The sequence below is a fragment of the Triticum aestivum genome, chromosome 6B (assembly GCF_018294505.1).
Source record: "Triticum aestivum cultivar Chinese Spring chromosome 6B, IWGSC CS RefSeq v2.1, whole genome shotgun sequence".
Taxonomy (NCBI): Eukaryota; Viridiplantae; Streptophyta; class Magnoliopsida; order Poales; family Poaceae; genus Triticum; species Triticum aestivum.
The window spans coordinates 218275080-218296418 of record NC_057810.1 but is presented as its reverse complement, the minus strand read 5'-3'; the positions used below and the strand labels follow the sequence as shown (position 1 = coordinate 218296418).

Sequence of the window (21339 nt, the reverse complement as noted above, 5' to 3'; positions counted from 1 at the left end):
AGAATAGATTTGATAATGATACCAGCAAGGCGGCTTTTCTAACATCGAAACTACTTTGCAGACGATACTTGCTGGGACGATAACTGGACGATGATGAATCCATTGGCTAGCCATAGTTTGCTCATTTGCATGGACGGCTTGATTAGCAGTGTCGTGCAAGAATCGGCCACTGTGTGTCGTCTTGTAGCAGCGCTCTTCTAACATTGTGTTCGCGTAGGTGATCCTTTACGGAAAAAAGTTGCAAACGTGCCTTCTCACTTTTTGAGGTCTGTACCACTTCTTTTTCTTTGAAAAGTATACTATAGAGATGAGATTGCATAATAATTCTCCTATTACGAGTGTATTTAATTCCAAGGTGACGAAGCCCATCCGGTCGCCCATCTTTGCTCGTGATGCTATGTTGGCACGTATTGACGAGGTAGTCTTTCTGAAAAAGCTTGGCCGCTTGCTCGCCTCCTTGGAGGTAGCTTCTCCTGGGTCTGGCAAGGCGATTGCTTGCCTCCTAGCGGAGGAGGTTTCTACGGGCAAAATAAAGAAGGTGAAGAAGGCTCTCAGGACCATAGGCAAGAAGAGTGGTGTCATTGATAAGGCGTCAACAGCTACTTAATGGAGGATACTCAGTCCCATTGTCCTCCATCTCCGTGGATTTGGTGGCGTTCGATGTATGCAACATTTGTTTTGTCGGAGGTTTCTTTGAGGCATAGAAGTGTGAGGGTTCATGGTTGTTACATGTTATGTGTATTTGTCGGGTTGATGGTGGGGTTATGGAGTTTGTTTCTTAGCGAGTAGTCCGCATGTGGTCTATATGTATCGGTTTTCGCCCGGTTTTCCGTTAATTAACCGGGCAATTCTCTTCTTCTTAATTAATCGATGAGGCAAATCTTTTGCCTCCGTTTCGAAAAAAAATATTTTGCTTTGTACACATAGAAGCATGTGATCTCCAGTAAAAAAGAAAACTATTTTCTTGGCCTCGTCATAAATTAAGAAAAAGACGCGCATTCAAGTTCCAAATGTGCATGCGTATTTTCATGTACCAAAACAAGTATAATCTTGAAATTGTCTTTCCTTGAATTGAAATTATTATTTTTGTCCAGAACATGCATGTTTATCTTTGGTAAAGAATCCTAAAACTTGAACAAATAGTACACGCATAATGTTTTTTTATACGACCCGCCAACCAGGTTCAACTGCCATTTGCGTTTCTAGCCTGGCACAGTGTAACTTGTTTAAGGTAATGCAGGCTTTGGGCCACGTCCCGCTCTCCCCTTTGGTGTAAATTGCTCTGTCTTGGTTCATATGTCGTGGGCCGGACCGTTTAAGGTTGAACATTCACCTGGACAAGAAGTTACACTCAGTCTTGCACAGACAGGTTTCACCACATGTCGTGGTACGTGGGTGCCAAGGCTACCCATGGGTGGATCATATAAGTCAAACTCCTAGCCATTCATGAGCTTATCGGATATACCTGATCTCATAGACCGTGATCATCAATCTACTTCATATAGGTGTGTTCTTTAAATACTACATGTAGGACGGCGTATTGAATGATGTAAGTTTATTAAATGTTCTCTCCAACTCCTGATTTGTTTTCCGAGGTCCTACTTCACATGATCTCTAAATCACACAGATTGGGTTTCCCTCGAAAAATGTTGTGGGTATCAAACCCATCTCCATTGATGCATTGTCTATCACATTCCTTCATAGCTCTTTTGTAAATAGATCATTTTTAGCCGTTGTAAATAGACATTTTGTTCTAACACTATTACTCAAGAGTTTTTCTACTTTCAAACATATCTTATCTCTACATGTCTTGAACTCTTCATGTTATCCTTTGACCCGTTCACTTTAAAAAGTACTGTTTGATTGTCATTGTTCATGATGATAGCGAGTATGTTTTTTTCAATCACTAGTAAGTCTATTAAGATTTCATGGAACCATTCTATTCAGTAATAGCTTTGTTTAATGTTGCAAATTCTGCTTCCATTGCCGACCTCGTTAAGGTGATTTTCTTGCAAGACGTCCACGAAACAACACACCACCGAGAGTAAATATATAGCCACTTGTGGCCTTTATCTCGTCAACACCAGAAATCCAATTTGAGTCACTATATCCTTTGAGGACTCTTTATACCCAATATAGTGAATGCTATAGACCATGCTTCCTTTTAGATCACACACCACTCTCTCAAGAGGTGTCAATGGCATCTCTCGGATTGGAAACAAGACGGCTTAGTTTACTCACCCCAAATGATATGTCAGGCCTCCTGATTCTAGCTAAATACATGAGCGGGCAATGATTCGAGAATATTTCAATTAATCTCTAGTGGCCTTTTGATCCTTTCAAATAAACACACTAGGATCATAAGGTGTTAAAGAACATTTGCAGTTAGAATAGCCAAATATATACTCAATATATTTCCACAAATAAGATTGCAGAATATATAGCAATCCATCGTTTCATTTATCAATAACTCGATGTTCAAGAACAATTAGCTTCAAGAAAACCTCAGCTTTGTTACTTTTGGAGGGCATGCGCCTCCTAGATTGGCTAGGTTTGCTTGGGAGCCTTCAAGGTGTGAAGGAAACAATAAGTTTGTATGGACTTGGAGATCCGTCTACTTCATGAAGATCTACCCCGAGTGAGGCTTGACCTTCTTGGCTATATGACGTGCTGGTATAGGTTGGTTGGTCGTCTTGTGGACCCTTTGTGGTGTAGTACTTCGTGGAATTGTTTCTTTGTGGAACTTGCAACCGGAATCTCTGTGATCCTAGAACCTTCGTGGTTTGAAGCCTCCAGGAGCTTGGAGTAGGATAGTGCCAACTGCCCGAACCATGGGAAACAACTTCATCGATCCTCCCCATGTTTGCATTCATCTAACCTTTACCTTTGCTTCTACTCATGCAAGCTTTGTCTTCACTTGTTAACTTTAGTAGACTTGCATGTGTAGGGTGTTCCTAGGCTATCACTAGAAAATCTTAAAATCACCAAGAACTTCAAAATTGGGAAAAGTGTTCCCTAGATTTGCTAGTCTATCCACCCCCTCCAGACTATACTAAATGGTCCTACAAGTGGTGTAAAAACAAGGGCTTGTTAGCGACATCCTCTATTAGTGAATCCTTCGTAAGTTGGCTCATTGGTTTGGCTTTACCATGAAAAGAGGGTACAACTTCTAGTGAGGAGGTTATCTTTAAAGAGGTCCTTACATTGATGGCTCTAACTTCGCTAGTTGGATCATAAGCTGAGAATGCATATTATTGATCATGACCCCATTGTTGGCCAATTACCCGTGCTGGTTTACAAATTCTTTCAAGGTGGACAAATTACGGATCATGAATCCACTCTCGATGAATTGAAGATGTGGCAACATGATGCTCAAGCATGTGACATCTTATTCAACTCTTGTGCCTCGACGAGTTCAACAAGATTAGTCATCTTGAAAGTGCAAGGGAAGTTTGGGATACTTTGGTGGAAATGCATGAAGGCACCACATCCATGAAGGAATCCAAGCTTCACATACTTCAAGGTCAACTTGATAAGTTCAAGATGAAGGATGGTGAAGGTGTTTACTCTAGGTTTGCACTCATCACAATTGAGATTGTCGGCTGAAGTGATGAAGAGATGACAAACAAGTTTGTCATGAAGATCTTATAAGGGCATTAGATGGTAAGTATGACACCATATGCACTCTTATCCAAATGGTGCCAAATTACAAAGATCTCATGCCTACCAGAGTGATTGGAAGGATTGTAGGTCATAAGACAAATCTTAAGGATAAACAGGAACTCCATTGCCAATCACCCAGTAGTGGTGCTTACAAGGCCACTAGTGACACTCCCAACTCTTCGAGTGAAAAAGTGAAGGTCACTAGCGAGGAACTTAGCTTCATGCTCTGTAACTTCAACAAGTTCTACTCCAAGAACAAGTTCAAGTGCAAAGATCAAAGCTACTCAAGGTCAAGAAACGATGATTCAAGATCTAGCAATTATGAGAGGTATTGCTACAATTGTGAAAACCCTAACATTTAGCCTCCGATTGTTTAGAACCTTCGAAAAGAAGAAACCAATCTCCTTGAAAATATAGACTAAATAAGGATGACGAAAAGGAACGAAGGCATCAGAGACATAAGAGCATCTCCAGCCGCCCCCCCCCCCCCCGAGCGCCCCCCAGGAGCCCTTTTTCTTCGCCGGCGACGTAAAAAGGGCAAAAGTCGGCCCAGCCGAGCCCCCCAAGCACCCCCAGAACCTCAAAAAAGCGCCGGCGAACCCAGGGCAAACCCAGCGCGTCGGGGGGCTGTTGGGGGCGCCGGCGGAAGCAACGATCAATCCTATTCCCCCACGCGTCCTTTTTCTTGGCGATTGTCCTGGGGGCAGCCACGGCGATTGTCCCGGGGGCACCCACGGCTGGAAAACGACACTCGTCGTCCCCCCGACGGAAGCGTTTTGCCCCCCAGGACGTGCTTTTTTTGGTCCGGCGATTGTCCTGGGGGCTCCAACGGCTGGAGATGCCCTAAGGATATACAGAAGAAATGCAAGTACGCCAAGAAATACTCCAATAAAAGATCATACACAAACATTGGTGAGTGGGTATCCAATTCAAAATCCGAGACAACTTCGAAGCTACATACTACTCCAACTCTTCTTGGATATCAGTGACGTGCCCTGATGATCCGAGACAACTCCGAAGCTACCTACTAATCCGAGACAACTCCGAAGCTACCTACTACTCCAACTCTTCGTCAGTATCAGTGATGTGCCCTGATAATCCGAGATAACTCTGAAGCTACCTACTAATCCAAGACAACACCTGGTAATACCTTATCAGTGACGCTGACGTGCCCTGATAATCCGAGATAACTCCGAAGCAACCTAACAATCCATGACAACACCTGGTAATCCCTTATCAGTGACGTGCCCCCTACCCGACACACGCCACAAATATCTTCACATATTATCGGAGGTGTGGGCCACTACGGGCACACCACTGGTGAGCTATCTCCTATAATGGTTTTCTTAGCATAGGTGGCCGCGTATCCCCAATGGAGCCATCCAATCAAAAAATCAATAAACTCTCTGAAATTTTAGTTGGTATTAAAATATTTATAACCTCAATTTGTTGGCCGGCCTATATTCTAACTAATTTCAATCCAAATTTAGTTTCAGTCAAAACCCATTCAAATTAAATGAATTTTGTTAGTTGAGAATTCCAAAAGAATTTTCAACTTTTCCAAAATTTTGGATACATTTCAGCGACTTCTGAAATTTATCTGTTATCGGTATTTTAAACCATGCTGTCCGGATCCATCTTCGGAGACCCGAGAGGGACCCAAACTGGACGAACGCAATCTTCATGGAGTACTTTCAAACATGTAAAAGTTTGACGAGAGGCATGAAACCCGCCTAGCCATGGATGCGTGAATCGTGCACAATCAAAAGCGTCTTTTTCCTCAGCTGCAGGCCGGCGTGAAATCGCGCACAACAGCACAAGTCTCGCCACTGCTATATATACGCCCATGTATCCATTTCAAAACTCATCGAGCAGCTCTAGCGTTCAGAGGCACACATTTTTCTCCTGCTTCCAGAGTTCTTCCGGTCACCAAGAAGCAACTATAACATGGATGCCCAGAACAAGGAGGTCGCTGCTCTCATCGAGAAGATCGCCGGTCTCCAGTCCGCCATCGCCGAGCTGCCGTCGCTGAGCCCGTCCCCCGAGGTCGACAGGCTCTTCACCGACCTCGTCACCGCGTGCGTCCCGCCGAGCCCCGTCGACGTGGCGAAGCTCAGCCCGGAGCACCAGAGGATGCGGGAGGCGCTCATCCGCCTCTGCTCCGCCGCCGAGGGGAAGCTCGAGGCGCACTACGCCGACCTGCTCGCCACCTTCGACAACCCGCTCGACCACCTCGCCCGCTTCCCCTACTACAGTAACTACGTCAACCTCAGCAGGCTGGAGTACGAGCTCCTGGCGCGCCACGTGCCGGGCATCGCGCCTGCGCGCGTCGCCTTCGTCGGCTCCGGCCCGCTGCCGTTCAGCTCGTTCGTCCTCGCCGCGCACCACCTGCCCGACGCCCAGTTCGACAACTACGACCTGTGCGGCGCGGCCAACGAGCGCGCCAGGAAGCTGTTCGGCGCGAGCGAGGACGGCGTGGGCGCGCGCATGAAGTTCCACACGGCGGACGTCGCCGACCTCACGCAGGAGCTCGGCGCGTACGACGTGGTCTTCCTCGCCGCGCTTGTCGGCATGGCGGCCGAGGAGAAGGCCAAGGTGATAGCCCACCTGGGTGCGCACATGCTGGAGGGGGCGTCCCTGGTCGTGCGGAGCGCGCACGGCGCCCGCGGCTTCCTGTACCCCATCGTCGACCCGGAGGACATCAGGCGGGGCGGGTTCGAGGTGCTGGCCGTGCACCACCCCGAAGGTGAGGTGATCAACTCTGTCATCGTCGCCCGTAAGGCCGTCGACGCGCAGCTCAGTGGGCCGCAGAACGGAGACGCGCACGCACGGGGCGCGGTGCCGCTGGTCAGCCCGCCATGCAGCTTCTCCACCAAGATGGAGGCGGGCGCGCTTGAGAAGAGCGAGGAGCGGGCCACCAAAGAGCTGGCCTTTTGATTCCAAAATGTGCGTGCTGATCATCTGTCGTGAACTCGTCATTCTGTCGCCTGCGATCGTGGTAAATTTCCTACTCGTGTGTGTTCTGATGTTTGTGCCTGAAAGAGAGATGCGTTCTGCCTTGTGGAGTTAATTTACGCACGTTACATGTAGTACTACTTGTATTTGTACCCGAAGTAATGGTATGTAATAAGAGAAATAATGTGTGATTTGAAGTGCAATGCTAAATACTCATCCGTCTCAAAATAAGTGTCTTAAGCTTAATATAAATTTATATTAGAGCTAGTATAAAGTTGAGACACTTATTTTAGGACGGGGTGAGTAATAAGAAAAACTGAAAGAGCAGTGCTATGCAGCCAACGATTCTTTCAGTGGCGGAGGTAGATGGTGGCCAGGGTGGGCCACGGCCCACCCTGAGATTTGAAAATAACTTTTATACCATAGGAGAAAGGCTAAAAAATAATAGAAAAAAAATGTATATGTATCGTTGCTGGCCCACCCTGGCACAATGGGCTAGGTCCGCCACTGCTAGCTAATCACAATTAGATTAAAGAGTAAAATGCATCGGAAGTCACTGTCTTTGCTCCATCTGCTCACTTCAGTCACCGTACTTAGGGATACATGCAATACGGTCACTATATACGACAAGACGTGATTATATGGTCACTGTAGCACGTATTGAGCTCGTACACCGTCCCTTTTGACCAGTCCGCACGTTCCACGTCATATGGCCCACTTGCATGCGGGGGGATTGTGCAAAAACGACAAGTCTTTTATCCCCTCCCCTTCTCCACCCGCTCTCTGTTCCCCTCCCCTTCTCCAAATTCCTAGCTCCCCTGCTCTCTTTCGCCCTCCCCATCTCCAGCTACCGCCGCCTCCGCGTTAGTTGCCCACCGCCGCCGCCGCGGCCGCCATGTCCGTGAGCTCGGCGATGTCATCTCTCGGCGGCCGGGCTGTGGAGGTCCCTCTCATCCGATGCCCTCATTGCCGCACGCGGGTGAAGTTCTACCTGTCGAACACAGACACGCATGAGGGTTGGTTGTTCTACAAGTGCATCAATGTAAGATCTTCATCCTCATGTTGTGTTTTTGTTGGATCTGTTGGTGTGCTTAAGTTTTTCTTTTTCGTGGTGTACCTAGGGTCCTTGTGGTTTCTGGCACTGGGAGTTGGAGTATATTGTGTATCTTGTTGAGCATCGTTTCCTCAATGGGAATGAAGCAGTGGATGCAATTGGCGCTGCAGAGGATAGGAGAGAACAACTCCTTCGAGAAAGGGAAGAAAGGGCTAGGCTTGCAGGCATTGCAGCTGGGATATATGACAGGAGGCCTTCAGGCAGTCCCATGACCAAGCAGCAGGCAGATGCTCTTTTATGTTTAGGTAGAGAGATGCTTCTGGTTTTGAAGGCAATGATGGGATCATTCTTATTGCTGTGTGTCATGTTTGGTATCTCCCTTCTGAAGAAATGATGTGACTCAGGCTTGGTCAGGATGTAATGTAGTTGTTATGTAGGTTGCAAAACTCTTTTGGTCAGTATGTAATGGTTGGTCAGTATGTGAACCTCTTTTGGGGATGATGTAGTGGCTTTGAAAGGAAGCTGGTAATGATTTGTGACTTGTGTTAACTTTTGTCTTAACTGATTGCTGTTCATTTGAAAGTTAAATGATGGCTGTTAGTTAACATTCAATATTGCTGGCTAAAGTGTGGTTGTTGTGCTTGATGATGACCAAGAAAGTGTACTCATCAGCAAATAAGAAGTTGCTAAAATTGGTGTTGTTCACAGCTTGTGGTGACCAGCAAATACAAGATAGCCAACAAGTTGTAGCTGAAAGGTGAGAAGAACACGATGCAAGGAAACTTAGTAGCAAATATTTTGATACTAGTTCAAAGAAGCTCATTGCACAATGGCTCTAGTCATTGAAGTGTAATTCATGATGAACATTTGATCCAAACTCACAAACTGACATCAGTATGGATCAAATGTTACATCCTTAGTGACCAAAAGACAACATATTGCAAGTTTGACATAAAGATAGAAGAGTACTCAAGATAGAACTACATCCTGAGTCACACAAAAGACACCATATCATTCAAACACAGCCCAGCATTGGTATGTTCACCTGAAAACATCAAACATAGATGTTCTCTTGGCTTTGTTAGGCAGCACTTGGTCTTCCTGAACCTTTCTCTTACCAGCAGCAACAACTTTTCTTCTCATCTCCTCCTTCTTTGCAGCTTCTCTTTCTGCAGCAGCAGCTAGTCTTTCTGCTTCTCTCTCTGCAGCAACAACTTGTCTATCAGCCTCTCTCTGTGCAGCAGCAGCCTGCCTCTCTGCAAGTTTCTTTGCAGCTACTGCTTCCTTCTCAGCCTTCTTTTTAGCTTCCTGTTTTGCTTTGTTCTCAGCTGAAATGGTCTTCATTGTCTCTGCAATTATCTTCTTTGTCTCTTGTGCTGCCTTCTTATTTAGTCCAGCTTCTTCTCTCGTCTTCTCCCTTTCTTGAGCTGCTGCCTGCCTCTTCCTTGCTGCAACTACTGCCTTTTTCTCAGCTTGCTCATGCCTTTTCCTTGCAATATCTTCTGCTTTCTTCTGCTGTTCTTCTCTCCTTGCTATAAGCAGAGCTTGTTTTTTGTCCTTCACTTCCTTGTCCCTCTGCCTCTTCAATGCTAGCAACTTCTTAGCTAACTCTCCTTGCTGAATGGTGGTTATGCTAGAGCTTGGCTGTGATTGGTTCATCACAACTTGTACAGCTGAGATGAATGTGGACTCTGGAACAGGCCTTGCTTGAGCCACTCTTTGAACTGGCCTTTGCAAGAAGTTAAAACAAACAACATTGTGAATAACTACATTGTTTTCTGTGGAGTTCTCCTCCTGTTAAAACAAACAAACAATATCAATGAATGCCACTAGACACTAGTGAGCCTTACCTGCTGCATCAAGAGATCCACCATAAGATCTTCAATAACTACATTGTTTTCTGTGGAGTTCTCCTCCTGTTAATACAACAGTAAGTTATCCAAGTTAGCTACTTTTGACTGCATGCATTTGCTGTTAACCCATAAGAGTAACCAGGAAATAAAAGTAAGACCTGGGCATTTGCTTGTTGACTAGGATTGGCTTCTTGAGTTGGATTGGCTTCTTAATTTGGATTGGCTTCTTGGCTTGGATTGGCTTCTTGAGTTGGATTTGCTTGTTGATTTGGATTTGCTTGCTCCCCATGATTAGCTTGCATGTGTGGAGGAGGCAACCCTGCCTTGAAGTGTGGCAACCCTTCTTGTTATGATCTGCCTCACCATAGTAACTGCAATGGATGATCACACCATGCCTAGACAATTTCTTTCCACCACTGCTGCTAACCACCTCTCCTGGGGCTTTCCTTCTGCTTGTGCTAGGTATGCCTACTTGTTTTTCATAAAGTGGGGGCTCAAGTGGGGGGCCATTCATCTTCTCCCACTCTGTCCTATCTTTGCAAGGGTATATGATGTTTATGTAGGCTTTCTTGAACATCTCAACTGAGTAGCATCCATTCACTAGTTGTAAAGGATCACTCTTTCATGTCTTGCACAAGCTATGGCATGTACACAGGGGACCCCACTCTTCTCCCATCTCTTGCAGCTGCATTCACTATTATGCCAGTCCACAATGTAGTCCGTTCCTCTGTCTCCAACCTGAAACACTCCATCTCCTGCCCCATGCACATAGCATGTACTTGCCCACTCTATCAGTTTCTCCACTTGTTTCTTGATCTTGGGGCAGATGTTTCCTGTCATCTTCTCAGCCTCTTGCAGTTTGGTATAGTGCCTTGTCATCAATTGACCTTTGATCCTTTCTAACATGGATAACACAGGAAGCTCCCTTGCCTCTAGTATATATCTAAGAACATGAGTAAGAACATGAGTAATAACATGAGTAAGAAGTTCTCATACTTGTTGAAGACCTCACAAATGTTATTAAGTAGGATATCACACTTTGGTAAATCACTTTGAAAAGCTCTGACCCATGTTTGTGGCTCCAGTTCATGCAACCAAGTGTATGCATCCACACTCAACTCCTTCATCTCATTCATATATTGCTCATATTTAGTTGATGTGGTGCTTCTAGCAATCTTCCACAACTGATTCTTTAGTGCATCACCTTTGTGTAGCTGCTGAAAATTCTGCCACATGTGCCTCACACAGAATCTATGTTCTGATTCTGGAAACACCTCATCCACAACATTGATTAGTCCCTTCTGTTTGTCACTCATAATTGACCATGGGGCAGTGTTGATGATTGCCAGATCATTTTTCAATCTCTCCAAGAACCAACACCAGTTGGGTTTGTCCTCCACTTCAACAATAGCTATTGCAATTGGAAAAATACAATTGTTTGGATCTATTCCTACAGCACATAGCAACTGCCCTCTATACCTTGTCTTAATGTGGCACCCATCTAGAAATATGATAGGCCTACACCCCTGAAGGAACCCTCTCTTGCAAGCATCCAGACACATATAGGCCTTATTGAACCTTGCTTGTTCATCAAGTGCCACAAAGAAAGAGTTGCCTGGGTTACTCCTTCTGATCTCATTGCCATAGTCCCACAGCAATTTGTATTGCCCTTTCTCGTCACCATGTATGATCTTCATAGCCAGCCTCCTAGCCCTCTGCAATTTGGTCCTTGTTGGGGTCATGTGCCACTCCTTCTGCACAACCCTGGAGAAGTTTCTCATGTTCATATCCTGGTCAGTTCTGAAGCTCTCCAAATACTTTTGGGCAATGAATGGAGCAGCGAAAGCCTCGATCTTCCACTTCTTTGTGTAGGTGTGTTCACTGACATACTTCTTTACCATAAAGCACTTGGTTCTAATATCATAAGAGGCCCACATATACCAAGTACAGTCATCATCACATTTGGCCTTCAATCTTTTTCTATCATTCACAGGCAACTTAACATCAACTCTATTCTTGCAGCAATACTCTTTTATGGCTGTCCTCAGTAGCTCAACTGTTTGGAAAACTTGTCCAACATGAAATTTAGGATAGTGTAGGTCCTCTTCCCTAAATGCCTTGAACTTCATGTACAACTCTTCATCATCTTCATCTGGTGGCCATAGATCATCACCTTCAGACTCATATAGTTCATCCTCTTGCTTCTCTTTGCCTTTGTCTCCAACTTTATCTTTTCCTTTATCTGAATCCTTTTCTTTTGCACTATCTTTAACTGACTGTTTCCCTCTCACTTGTTTGTCTTCAGGTTCATCCATGTCAACATTGTCTGCATAAAGATCATCATCACCATCATTCATGTCATAATCACTATCTACTATGGCACCAGGATCAAAATCTGAATCATCTGAATCATTGTCATCATCTGTATCTTCTTCTTCTTCTGCCATTGCATATGAAGAATTGCACTACCTTCTTGTTCTCCTGGTCACAACTTCCTCCTCTGTCTCTTCTGCCTGATGTTGTGGTTGTTCTGCCTCATGTTGTGGTTGTTCTGCCTCATGTTATGGTTGTACCATCTCAGGTTCTGCTTCTTCTGCCTCAGCTTGAATGACAACAGTCTCTGCATCTTCCATATTTGCATCTTCATCATTGACAACAGAGCAGTTCCTCTTTGCAAACACATAGTTGCTAACATCATCTGCTGAACTATCTGGGTAGACCACCTGTATAGGAATAGGATGCTCTCCTTCTGATCTATCTGGCTCATTGTTACATGCTCTTCTAGGAATGAATACTGGAGGCAGGTGAGTTATTGGGAAATTCACCACATCATCCTCAGAACGGTTGGAATCCAAGCTGTTGTCATGGTCCAAATATAGACTGAAAGAGTTATGACCAAGAGACAAAAATGTCAGCATCTGATCAGTGTCTGCATCTCCTCTGATCTCTCTCAATCCATTTTGCGTGATTGACAATATAGGAATCAGGTAGTACACTTTCAATATGCCTGCCATTTCCCATCCAATCTCTTCCACTATGTTCTCAACCACAAGTGGAGACCATGTCACTTCATGAAGTTCATCATACCACACAACATGAGCATTCACATAAGAACGGTTGCTACCACAACCAAGGAAATATCCTCCATGGTTGATCTGAACTGATTTTTTTTGCTCCGTGCGCCTTGTAAAAATAAAAAATTTACACAAGGATCAGAAACATCGACAAAGCACCACCTTTACACCCTTAAACCCATTCTTCGAAACCCCCAAATCAGAACACTAAACCCTAGCGGAATCAGAAGTCCAGTGCGGCCGGTCCTATGCAACTAACCCAAAATTGAGGATGTCCAAGCCCTACTCTGATCCAAATAGGTACAAATTCATCACAATCAAGAACAAACATAAAACCCTACTCTGAACCCCCAAATCCCGCGCAAAACCCTAGCCTACGAAAATATGGACTCCAATGCGAGGAACCCTGGAACCAACTGAAGATTTCTTATGCCCAGACAAGATATTGGAGATTAACAACCCAAAAATCCAAGAAGAAAGGGGAAAATTTGGGACTTACTGTACTTTGGGGACGGTGCGCCGTCAGGGAGATGAACTGGTGCCATCGCCGCCACGCCTATGCGCACCCCCGACGAACAGGGGTTGACGAACCGCGCGTCTCCACCCTCGCCGGCGCGTCCGACGCCGATGAGCCAGTGCGCTGCGACGATCGCCTCCCTCTCTCCTGCACTGCTTCCTTTGCTTCGTGGTAACGAAGACGAACATGCAAGGGGATTTGATCCATTTCCAATGACACGGGGGGTTTTGTGCAAAATGGTTGCATGGACGGCCGCTCCCTGCCACCTGGCGCGGTCGATTGGTCAACACGGGGTCAAGGGGCGGTGTACGAGCTCAATACGTGCTACAGTGACTGTATAATCACGTCTTGTCGTATATAGTGACCGTATTGCATGTATCCCTAAGTACGATGACTGAAGTGAGCAGATGGAGCAAAAACAGTGACTTCCGATGCATTTTACTCTAGATTAAATTCATCTATAAATAACGAACATGAGATGCTATCATCGTCCACATGTCGTAAACGTTGTGTGCGAAGCTATCATTAACTTCCTGAAAACCCCAGTTTTGCTATCTCACAACCGACCGACAAATACTCCTTTCGTTCTGAATTATAAAATGTTCCAACTATTTCCTGATTCAAATATATTTTGAAGCGCTTTAAGCCTCCTTTGGTTTAGAAGAATCTTGTAGGAATTTCATAGGATAAGATTTCTATAGGAAAATTTTCTTTAGAACATTTCAGTTTGCAGGAATGGTATCCTATTCTTATGGAGGAATTCTTCCTATCCTCCACATTTCATAGGAAAATAAACACTAGCCTAGACTCAATGAAAAAAATCCTATGATATGAATCAAAGGGCATCTCCTTTCCTATTCCTACTCATAGGATTTGAGATACATGTCATCTCATTTCCTATGACTTTCCTATTCCTATGATTTTTCTACCCTATGAATCAAAGGAGACCTTAGTGTGTTCATTTACTCATTTGAGTCTGTATGTAGTTATATTTAGATATCCAAGCATCATACAGTTTAGAACAAAGGTGATAATTAGTAAGCCAACATGCAAGTATATAGTAATAAGATATCCATCGTATAACTATTTCTAAATGGATTGAGAAATAGTCAGCCATAAAAATTATTGACATAACTTCCCGTGGATGTATCATAGTTTTGTAGGTATATGTGACGCCCCCGATTTAATCGTACACGCAAATGTGTACGATCAAGATCAAAGACTCACGAGAAGATATCACAACACAACTCTAGACACGAATGAAAGCCATACAAGCTTTATATTACAAGTCAGGGGCCTATAGGGCTCGAATACAAACAAGCGAATGGAATCAACAATATCTGAGTACAGATATAAGTTAAACAAGTTTTCCTTAAGAGGGTTAGCAAAAATGCAACATAGATCGAAAAGGCAAGGCCTCCTGCCTGGGAGCCTCTTAACTACTCTTGGTCGTCGGCGGCCTTCACGTAGTAGTAGGCACCCTCGAGGTAGTAGTAGCAGTCGTCAGTGGTGGCATCCGTCTCCTGGGATCCGTCATCTGATCGCAGCAATCAGGTATAGGGGAAAAGAAGTAGCAAAGCAACCGTGAGTACTCATCCAAAGTACTCGCAAGACTTACATCAGATCTAAACTAATTATGCATCAGTTTCAAAGGAATGGGACTATATCTGTGGACTGAACTGCAGAATGCCAGAAGAGAGGGGAAAGCCTAGCCTATCAAAGACTAGCATCTTGCAGCATCTTGCAACATCGGAAGAGATAAGAGTAACGTATCATAATAATAGTAAGTATGTTGTATCATTTCTCGACTCCTTGCGAGAAAGCAATCCCGGAGCCATCATATCCGCTTCATGCCTCAGCATCCAGTTCTAGTTGTATCGGTCAGGATACAACTCCGAGCATCCATTACCGTGGACATGACTATTGGAATAGATCAATCTTCCCTGCAGGGGTGCACAAACTTATCCAACACGCTCGTTCAACTATGGCCAGACACACATCAGGTCATGACCGACCTCGGCTAATCAACACACCACAGTCCTACCTAGGCTCAACAAAGAGGCCAGCACGCTGGTTTACATCCTAAGCGTGTAGGGGTCTTGGGCCCATCATCCTTTGCACTCTTGCATGTTGCGTACGTGGCCTGTGTCAGTCCTGACAACCTCCTTATACAAGGCAGGTAAGGGAGTCCTGGATTAAGGGGTCCTCGGACAGCCGGACTATATACTTTGGCCGGATTGTTGGGCTATGAAGATACAAGATAGAAGACTTCGTCCCGTGTCCGGATGGGACTCTCCTTGGTGTGGAAGGCAAGCTTGGCGATTCAGATCTGTAGATTCCCTTCTGTGTAACCGACTTTATGTAACCCTAGCCCCTTCGTGTCTATATAAACCGGAGGGTTTAGTCTGTAGGACAACAATCATAATCTCATAGGCTAGACTTCTAGGGTTTAGCCATTACGATCTCGTGGTAGATCAACTCTTGTAATACTCATATTCATCAAGACTAATCAAGCAGGAAGTAGGGTGTTACCTCCATAGAGAGGGCCCGAACCTGGGTAAACATTGTGTCCCCCGCCTCCTGTTACCATTAGCCTTAGACGCACAGTTCGGGACCCCCTACCCGAGATCCGCCGGTTTTGACACCGACATTGGTGCTTTCATTGAGAGTTCCGCTGCATCGTCACCAGAAGGCTTGATGGCTCCATCAATCATCTACAACAACGCAGTCCAGGGAGAGATCTTCCTCCCCAGACAGATCTTCATATTCGGCAGCTTCGCACTGCGGGCCAACTCGCTTGGCCATCTAGAGCAGATCGATAGCTACGCCCCTGGCCATCAGGTCAGATTTGGAAGCCTGAATTTTGTGGCCGATATCTGCGGAGACTTGATCTTCGACGGATTCGAGCCCATGACGGCTGTCCCCTACCGCCACGATGAACATGACCTAAATCTGTTGTCTGGCCGCGCTCAGGAGATAGCTCCTGTAACCGCTCTGGCCCTAGATCCAGAGCAGACTGCATCGTCTGAAGACGGGAAGCTTAACCCCGCCACAGGAGCCACAGACTTAGCGGCGCTCGAGCCGCACATAGACCCAACATCAAGCTGGGCTTGTGTCACCGGAACCTCGGACTCGTCTCCGGCCATAGATTCCGGACTGCGTGCATTCGCGTCCATCGAACCTGATGGGGCGCCGATCTTGGAGTTCAGCTCCATGGACATCTTCCAGTACTCGCCTTTTGGCGACGTGTTAAACTCATTAAAATCCCTCTCCTTGTCGGGGGACTCTCGGCCGAACTATGTCCGGCTCGAATGGGAAGCGGACGATGAAGAACTTCGTTTCCCACCCACCACCCACTTCATTGCCACTGTCGAGGACTTAACCGACACGCTCAATTACGACTCCGAGGATATCGACGATATGGACGACGATGCCGAAGAGGAGCAGGCACAAAAACCACCACCCTTGGGGCAGTGGACGGCTACATCCTCATACGATGTATACATGGTAGACACACCTAAGGAGAAGGAGGCTGACAGCGATAACAGCATGCCTGTCGATGAACCTCCCAAGCGCCGGCGTCAGAAACGCCGACCTCGATTCGGCAAAAGGAAAAACAGCAACATTGTAACGGACGACGATGATAATCTAAACCAAGCCGATGACCCCGCAGACCCAGTGTTGGAGCAGGGCGTGCGAGAGGACGGCGAGCATTGTCCGGAGACATTGTCTGAACAAAGCGATGCCGAAGATAGCAATTATCAACCTGTCTCTGAAGATGAGATTAGCCTGGGCGACGACGAATTCGTCGTCCCAGAAGAACCATTAGAACAAGAACACCTCCATCAAAGGCTTATCGCCACTTCAAGGAGCCTGAAGAAGAAGAAGTAGCGGCTTAAAGCCGCACAGGATATGCTCAATGACAGATGGAATGAGGTGCTAGACGCTGAGTAGAAATACGGCGGTAATCGCCAAACAAAGAGCTATCCTAAGCGTAAGCTGCTACCCGAATTCAACGACGAGGCCATTGCGCCTATACCGCCGAAAAACAATACGGCTGACAGGCTAGACCGACCACCTCGTGGTTGAGATAGAGCGGCTAGCAATGACGCACAAAAACATGCACCCCCTCCCCATAAAGGAAGGGAGGTTGCAGCTCAGGACCAGACACACGATCTACGGGAAGACCTGGGCAAAAAGACTGGCAAAACTAGGTCCATCTATGGATCCAGGGAATGTGCTCCTATATGGGATCACGATTATCAAACCAAATACGTCGGTCACTTACCAGTTCGGAACCAATATCGAACATTACAACCGTCGGACCCACGCCACGACACAACCAAATACAGGGGTGCCGCACACCCCTTGTGCTTCACCGATGAGGTGCTGGAACACGATTTTCCAAAAGGGTCGTAAACATCGAGGAATATGGTGGAACAACGGACCCTACGGTTTGGATAGAAGACTTTATTCTTCACATCCACATGGCTCGTGGAGATGATCTCCACGCCATCAAATGCCTACTCCTCAAGCTAAAAGGACCAGCTCGACACTGGCTAAAAAGCCTCCCTGAAAATTCCATCAGAAGCTGGGAAGAACTTGAGGACGCTTTTCGGGCCAATTTCCAAGGGACCTATGTCCGGCCCCCGGATGCAGACGATCTAAGTCACATAATCCAACAACCCGGAGAATCGGCCCGCAAGCTTTGGAACCGGTTTCTCACTAAGAAGAACCAAATCGTCGACTGTCCGGACGCCGAAGCCTTAGCGGCCTTCAAACACAGTGTCCGGGAGAAATGGCTAGCCAGGCACCTTGGCCAGGAAAAGCCAAGGACAATGGCAGCCTTAACTACACTAATGACCCGCTTTTGCGCGGGCGAGGACAGCTGGTTAGCCCGTAGCAGCACCAGTGACCCCGATACATCTGAAGTCAGGGATGGCAATGGAAAACCACGATGAAACAAAAACAAACGTCGGAACAATGAAGAAAGCCCAGACAATACAAGGACAAACGCCGGATTCAGGGGCTCCAGACCCGGTCAACGAAAGAAGCAATTTAAAGGCAACAAAGATGATCCATCCAACCTGGATAAAATTCTAGACAGGCCCTGCCAGATCCACGACACTCCTGATAAACCAGCCAATCATACCAACAGAGAATGTTGGGTCTTCAAGCAGGCCGGTAAACTCAATGTCGAACACAAAGGGAAGGGACCTCAGAGCGAAGACGAGGACGAACCTCGCTAGCCGAACACGGGGGGACAGAAGGAATTTCCACCGGAGATCAAAATAGTGAACATGATCTATGTCACTCATATCCCAAAGTGGGAGCACAAACGCGCACTCCGAGACATCTACGCTGTCGAGCCGTCGCCCCCAAATTCAACCCATGGTCGGCCTGCCCGATCACCTTTGATCGCAGGGATCATCCGACTAGTATCCATCATGGAGGTTCGGCTGCCCTAGTGCTCCACCCAATAATCGACGGATACCACCTCACTCGAGTCCTCATGGACGGCGACAGCAGTCTCAATCTTATATATCAGGACATTGTCCGCAAGATGGGGATAGACCCGTCAAGAATCAAGCCAAGCAGCACTACCTTTAAAGGAGTTATACCGGGCGTGGAAGCTTGCAACACGGGCTCTCTGACATTGGATGTTGTATTCGTCTCCCCCGACAACTTTCAAAGCAAAGAACTAATCTTCGACATTGCTCCGTTCCGAAGTGGCTATCATGCACTACTCGGAAGAACGACCTTCGCCCATTTTAATGCAGTCCCGCATTATGCTTATCTAAAACTCAAAATGCCTGGACCACATGGCGTCATTACATCAGCGAAAATACGGAGCGCTCTCTTTGTACAGAAGAATACACGACGGCTCTAGCAGCCGGAAGACAAAATGGCCTATTCAAGCCGAGCAGCCCATCGGTCGTTAAGACCGCAGACAAAGCTAAACGTGTCCAGTGCACACCTCAGTGCGGTAGCTCAGATAAACCCGAGCTCGATTAGTAGCTATGCCCCCATCGACCGCCCCATAAGGAGATACACTCAAAATTCCTTGGGCGGCGTCGGGGGCACTCTGCACGCAAAAAGTCCGTAGTTTGGCTAGACCCTATTCGGACTCCAGAAGTTATCTTTCATGGTTCATTAAAATGAGCCAGCTTTACTTACGGCCACACCAGATTCTTTTACCTGGTTTTTTCCTTTTTACAGATGGCCATCATACTATACCCTTCAAGGACACTTCACAATAGAGACAAAGGCGCAGACGTGCAGCAGGGCCCCGCATTAAGGTTTCTCTTTTAGATTAAGCCCCTGTGTAAACATTCTTTTATCTCTTTTTGTTTTATACTTTCCTGGCATGTAAAATGTCCAAGAAATGTATAGGCATTATCTATAAATATACGGCTCGCCGTACTAAAGTGGATGTTATAGAAGCAACTTGGTTCGTATTGTGTTTTGAGAATTATGCTCTCACCACCTGCGCTCTTTCCCCACGTCGGATTGCCATACGTGTTGTCGGTGGAAAACGACACCTATGGGATCACAAGAATCCCTACTACGGTTGCGGGGCGCTGGGTCGTGAGGAGAGCGGGATCAGCAGTCCGTTCGAGCACGCGGGTCGTTTACCAAGGTTCGGGCCATAAGGATGCGTAATACCCTAGTCCTGCTTTGATGTGTATATCTATGTTATTGGAGTTCTTGGGCAAGCTACACTGAGCGTAACTTGTCCAAGGGTCCAATCCTTCTCCTGGATGCCTTGGGACTCCTTTTATAGGCAAGGGGATCGCCACAGTGGCACATAGGAGGTGGCATCGGGGTACTGTGGTTAAGCCTATCGCTTGTCATTATGGGACAAGCCGCATTTAATGCGCCTCTGACGTGTCCCCTTCACTTTACCACCGCTTCGCCCTGCCTTGACACGCGCTTGGGCCAGCGAGGCGATCAGCGCCATGTAGGCTGGCAGGCTGCTGAGGTGGCGCGGTGGTAGGGCCTTCATGAAGATTTGCATGCCACCACGTAGGCATGCGCTGAGTTGGCCGAGAAACCTCATGCCGACACGCAGGCGCCTTCCCAGCTGGCGGGCTGGTAGCTGCATGGGAGCGGTGGTAGAAGCTTGGTGGGTGCAGGCCTGGCTGTGGCCTCGTGGACGTCCTCGACAAGGGCCTTGCCGGACCCTCGGCAAGGGTCTTGCCGTGGTGTTGCAGTCGTCCCCGGCAAGGATCTTGTCGGGGGGGGGGAGGGTCTTGTGGGTTTCCTCGGCAAGGATCTCGCCAAGGTTCGTCGTCTTCTAATCCTCTTCTAATTTGGAGTGTTTTTTGTCTTCACAAAGATCTGCATGCCATCATGGAGGCACCTCCCGAGCCCAGGTCCCAACGTGGTTGGCAATGTTGGAAAAACTGGGGCTCAAGGGTGGTGCGCTCTGCTAGCATCGGGTAAGCTGCCCCAGCAAGGTCCTTGCCGGGGCTACGGGGGTCGCCCCGGCAAGGGTCTTGCCGGGGAGTCCACCTCGCCCTCTTGCTCTTTGCGTCTCTGTCTTGGCGTTGCTTTGGCCAAGTTGTGTCTTTGATTTCCTGTCTCTGCCCTGCTTAAGCGTGGCCGTGGGCGCGGCTCTGACTGCCCGTGCACAAATAAGGGGTACAAAAGAGCGCCCCTACTTTGGTACACCGACAGGAGCCCCCGGACCTGGGTCATACATAAGCGCGACACATTGTTGGGCCAGGCCCAGAATGGTGCACGGGCAGGCGGGGCGGTCTTTACCGCGGTAACTTTCCGTCCACTGCGCTTGCCCATGACCCGCGTTGAATGCGTGACGTGGGGGCCGCACATGCGGGTGATCGAAGCATGCTTGTGTCATCCTGCGGTGAACAGTAAAGAGGCGGCTTGCGTGTCCCTTCGAGACCGCAGGGCCGCTGCTCATTTACTATCCTTACCTGGGAACCGTCGCTCCACGCGTCCCATTACGCCCATTTCTTGCGCCACGTATGCTGCACGCACGACGCAGGGCGAATGACACGCGCACGGAATACAGGAAGACGTGCGTGCGTGTGTCAATTCCCACGCGCCTTCAATTGGGCGGGGAGGGCGGTCGACGGCCTCGCCCGCTGTCACCTTAATGAGCGGGGAGGGCAGCCGAGCCCCGACCCCGTCCCTTTATAAGGACGGGAGCGGGCGGGACGACGCCTCTCAGTCTTTCGCCATCTGCCTCTCCCCATC

General features: G+C 47.3%; 1 protein-coding gene across 1 annotated transcript; it reads left to right on the top strand.

The window, feature by feature from the left end:
* Positions 1-5543: 5543 nt before the first annotated feature.
* Positions 5544-6810, top strand: LOC123133989 (nicotianamine synthase 1). Its single transcript, XM_044553358.1, has one exon. The coding sequence runs from the start codon at positions 5611-5613 to the stop codon at positions 6598-6600; it is 990 nt and encodes a 329-aa protein (XP_044409293.1). The 5' UTR covers positions 5544-5610; the 3' UTR covers positions 6601-6810.
* The last annotated feature ends 14529 nt before the right edge of the window (positions 6811-21339 follow it).

Bases quoted from the DNA above. Each gene is read 5' to 3' on its own strand.
- LOC123133989 (XM_044553358.1), top strand. From the start codon at position 5,611: ATGGATGCCCAGAACAAGGAGGTCGCTGCTCTCATCGAGAAGATCGCC.